The sequence below is a fragment of the Alosa pseudoharengus genome, unplaced genomic scaffold (assembly GCF_046254945.1).
Source record: "Alosa pseudoharengus isolate Yale_2024_CS ecotype anadromous, Long Island Sound unplaced genomic scaffold, YU_APseudo_1.1 YU_APseudo_1.1_scf_11, whole genome shotgun sequence".
Taxonomy (NCBI): Eukaryota; Metazoa; Chordata; class Actinopteri; order Clupeiformes; family Clupeidae; genus Alosa; species Alosa pseudoharengus.
The window spans coordinates 40,957,193-40,962,192 of NW_027468576.1; the positions used below are offsets into that span (position 1 = coordinate 40,957,193).

Consider the following 5,000-nt stretch of genomic DNA (forward strand, 5'->3'; position numbering starts at 1 on the left):
CTGTATGCTAATTGTGCTATAGGCCTGTTATGTATGCTAATTGTGCTTGTTGTGCTATAGGCCTGTTATGTATGCTAATTGTGCTTGTTGTGCTATAGGCCTGTTGTGTATGCTAATTGTGCTATAGGCCTGTTATGTATGCTAATTGTGCTTGTTGTGCTATAGGCCCTGGGGCTAGAGGGGCTTCAGTGCAGTTAGGGCCGACTCTGATTAAGGGCATAACGTTTTCACACTCTAGGATCACACAGTACTGAATGGAAATGTATATCATGAGGTTCTGCCATCATCAATTTGTGTGTGTGTGTGGGTTGTATGTGTGCTGATAGTGTGACCTTGAGTGATGAGAGGTACTTGCAGTGCCTGAGACAAATTCACTGACTCTAACTAAAACACTTCACACACAGAGAGCAGAGAATGCCAGATTACCCGTCATTTCAGTGCCATCCTCACTCGTCCAGATGTTCTCCATTACGGCAGGCCCTGAGCCCATACGGGTCGCCGCGGCAACAGAGATGCTGTACTTGGAGCCTGGCTTGAGGTTTCGGAATGTATTGCAGGTCTGAGATTCAGAGACATTCTCACAGTCTACCAGAGCCAAGAAAACAGAACAAGGCAAGACCATCAACCTGTCATGTTGTCATGACTGATCAATAAAGCCGTTTGTCTGCCATCAACCTGTCATGTCATGTCTGATCCATTACTCATACACACTGAGTTTTCAAAATATGTTTAGGAAACGAGTGCTGCTAATATATGACATAGGTGAGCCACCTGAATCTGACGATGCCGGGGGTTACGCTCACGTGTGTGTGTGTTTGTGTGTGTATTTGTGTGTATGTGTGTATTTGTGTGTGTGTGTATTTGTGTACATGTGTGTGTGTGTGTGTGTACGTGTGTATTTGTGTACGTGTATGTGTGTGTATTTGTGTACGTGTGTATTTGTGTACGTGTATGTGTGTGTATTTGTGTACGTGTGTATGTGTGTGTATTTGTGTACGTGTGTATGTGTGTGTATTTGTGTGTATTTGTGTACGTGTGTATGTGTGTGTATTTGTGTACGTGTGTATGTGTGTGTATTTGTGTTTGTGTGTATGTGTGTGTGTGTGTCGCTCACCCCCTGACAGGCACAGGTGGTAGTGTGTATGTGTGTGTACGTGTGTATTTGTGTACATGTGTGTGTGTATGTGTGTGTACGTGTGTATTTGTGTACGTGTGTGTGTGTGTCGCTCACCCCCTGACAGGCACAGGTGGTAGTGTGTATGTGTGTATATGTGTGTATTTGTGTACATGTGTGTGTGTACGTGTGTGTGTGTGTATGTGTGTGTATTTGTGTACGTGTGTATGTGTGTGTATTTGTGTTTGTGTGTATGTGTGTGTGTGTGTCGCTCACCCCCTGACAGGCACAGGTGGTAGTGTGTGAGGAATCCCTGCTGCTGGGCCACAGGGATGGGCAGCCAGCACACCTTCAGCGACGTGGGCGTCACCACGGGAACCGTCAGGTTCAGAGGGCTCACCTGCGGAGCTGAGGAAACACACACACGCATCACACACACACACACACACACATCACACAGACATCCACAGTGCTCACCCGCCGAGCTGAGGAAACTCACACACATCCGAAGAGCATGACAATGCCATATACACTATATAGACGATATACGCTACGATGCCATATATAGGCGATATACGCTACGATGCCATATACGCTATATTGCTGATATATGCTACGATGCCATATACGCTATATAGGCGAGGCGATATACGCTACGATGCCATATACGCTATATAGGCGATATACGCTACGATGCCATATACGCTATATTGCTGATATATGCTACGATGCCATATCGCTATATAGCTGATATACGCTACGATGCCATATACGCTATATAGGCGATATATGCTACAATGCCATATACGCTATATAGACGATATACGCTACAATGCCATACGCTATATAGGCGATATATGGATAAAATGGTCTAAAACGCGAACTAAACAAACATGAGATCACGTTTGCAAACCCTGTTAATTTGAATGCACACACGATGCAAGGCACCCTGCCATCAGTCAAAACAAGACATTCTCGCATTATTCAAATTAATTGCCCACCGAAACTATCTGTAATGGGTTTTGGCTAGTAGCCTATGGTGCCAATAGCTAACGACAGTAGGCTTACGTTAGCTAGTAGCAATGGATAACACACAAACTTTATCCCCGTCAAATGTAACTGTGGAAATAGCATCTGATATCTTACGATCTACGAGAGATTCTTCCTCGTTGTAATTATCTTCGGCTAAGGTCAGCTCTAGATTAGGGATGTTCTCCAATGTAATGAAGTCGCCTTCATCATCAGATTCAGGTCATCTGCAATCGGCTGTGCTTTGTCCATCTCCATTCCAATTGTAAACAAACAGCATGCTGGTTCAGTAAGTAGCCATGAGGTTACTTCTAGCATACAGCTGATTGGCCGACAAAACGAAAGAGCACTAATAGTCACGCCCAATTCAAACGCTGGTTTACTTCCTGAAACTTAAAGCGATGGTTCGGAGTAATTTCACCCTAGGGTCCTTTGCACCATGACCCCGAGCCAAACACCCTCCCAGAACCTTTTTTCCCTTGGTGGAACCCTGGTCGAGTAGCGCTGTCAGAAACTAATGACGTTCTGCAGTCGTGATGGAACCAACTTTTATCTCGTAAATTACCCCACTAATAATGCCCTGAATGGTACGAAACTTCTGCAGTAGTACAACTACGACCTTTAGTCCAATAACGAGGCATTAGAAAGTTTGTAAGTGCACCAGGAGTTTATTTAAATAAGACTTGCCTGATTATCTGCTACTATACCGCTGCGTCGACGTTTCTTCCGTGATTTGGGAAAAGCCTGTAAAAGTCCTGGCAGGAAGCATGCATAAGGATGTAGATCCAGGAATGCACTAATATTTTGTTCGTAGTCCAGTTTGCAACAATTATTAGTTAACACTAAGTTGTAAACACTTCGGAAAAAAAATATTTAAAACTGGATATACCAAAAAACGTTGATGTAATCGCTTCCTGCAAGGAATTTGCATGTCCAAATTTCCGTCAAGGATTCCCGGGACACTGAAAGACCGGGGTAGACGAAACTTGGTGGGCATGTAACCCCATATGGATAGCATGGAACCATCGTTTTTCGTTTTGATCTGTAGCCCCCCCGCTGGACTGCACCCCCCGAAAGGAGGGTAGGGCAGACACAGTTTTCTGTGAATATCTCGAGAACTGTAAGGTTTAGGAGGACCATTTATTTTTGTATGTTGATCTCAAGGGGCCATGTCAACCCATTCCATAACCACTCATTTCATGTATAGCGCCACCTAGTTAAACACAAAAAAGTAAAAATGAGGTGTTGTAATCGCAGGTATCTGTAACCTAACATAGCCAGAACTGCACGAAATTGGAAGTGTAGGATCATTATGACACCCTCTGAATGCATGCCAAGTTTCGTGGAATTCCGTTCATGGGGGGCCACACAATAAATTAATTTATGTTACTATACACCAACTGGCCTGTAGGTGGCCGGAGACAGTTTTCTGTGAATATCTCGAGAACCGTAGGGCCTAGGAGGTCCACCTTTTTTATGTATGTTGGTCTTAAGGGGGCATGTCAACCCATCCCATTACCACTTATTTCATGTATAGCTCCACCTAGTTAAAAATTAAAAATCATTATGAGACCCTCTGAATGCATGCCAAGTTTTGTGTACTTTCGTTCATGGGGGGCCTTACAATAAAATAATTTATGTGTACATTTAGTGACGTACACCAACAAGGATTCCCGGGACACTGAAAGACCGGGGGACACAAAACTTGGTGGGCATGTACCCCCACATGGATAGCATGGTACCGTCATTTTTCGTTTTGATCTGTAGCCCCCCCGCTGGACTGGACCCCCCGAAAGGAGGGTAGGGCAGACACAGTTCTCTGTGAATATCTTGAGAACTGTAGGGCCTAGGATGACCATTTTTTTCCGTATGTTTGCCTCCAGGGGTCATGTTAACCCATTTCATATGCACATATGTGCACAAACAGATACACACACACATACATTCACAGTAATCATACGTATGACACATACTCACACAGTAGACATATGTACGCTTGCATGCACAGGCACATACGCAGGCACACACACAAGCACGCACACACACACACACACACTCACACACACACACACCCACACACATAACATAAACATAACACAAACAATCAAGAATTTCTCAGAATTATGAACAGGCAAGATGGAGGTGGGGTTGTATAAAATGAATTTTACATGTGAAATCTATGAACTAATAATGTTTTGGTACTTGTTGTCTAGCAGATACCAGTGAGAATTGAGTGTGGATAATGCAATTTAGTGAGACAGTTGTGTGATTTCTTTTTGTGGAAAAAATGTGCTGGACTGGGCGGCGGTCATATTTTGTACCGCTCTGCGGTACATCTAGTTTAAATAAACTCCTGGTGCACTTACAAACTTTCTAGAGGGAGAGTGAGAAAGAGTGAGTGTGTGTGTGTGTGTGTGTGTGTGTGTGTGTGTGTGTGTGTGTATGTGTGTGTGCCTGTTTTGTACACAAGGCAGCTGTAGAGAGTGAGTGTGTGTGTGTGTGTGCAGGACATACTTGACTCTGTTGTGTACTCAGGGCAGCTGTAGAGGGTGTGTGTGTGTGTGTGTGTGTGTGTGTGTGTGTGTATGTGTGTGTGTGTGCAGGACGTACTTGACTCTGTTGTGTACACAGGGCAGCTGTAGAGAGTGTGTGTGTGTGTGTGTGTGTGTGTGTGTGTGTGTGTGTGTGTGTGTGTATGTGTGTGTGTGTGTGTGTGTGCAGGACATACTTGACTCTGTTGTGTACACAGGGCAGCTGTAGAGAGTGTGTGTGTGTGTGTGTGTGTGTGTGTGTGTGTGTGTGTGTGTGTGTGTGTGTGTGTGTGTGTGTGTGTGTGCAGGACGTACTTGACTCTGTT

At 44.5% G+C, this 5,000-nt stretch overlaps 1 protein-coding gene across 4 annotated transcripts in view; it reads right to left on the reverse strand.

Moving 5' to 3' along the window:
* il12rb1 (interleukin 12 receptor subunit beta 1) overlaps positions 1 to 5,000 on the reverse strand; it is a 56,063-nt gene that overhangs the window by 21,415 nt on the left and 29,648 nt on the right. For all 4 annotated transcript variants that reach the window (XM_076279192.1, XM_076279191.1, XM_076279194.1 and 1 more), the window contains 2 exons: positions 1,391 to 1,522; positions 427 to 585 (listed from right to left, as the gene is read on the reverse strand). In XM_076279192.1, the coding sequence (XP_076135307.1) occupies positions 427 to 585; positions 1,391 to 1,522 (291 nt within the window). The remainder of the gene's footprint in view (positions 1 to 426; positions 586 to 1,390; positions 1,523 to 5,000) is intronic.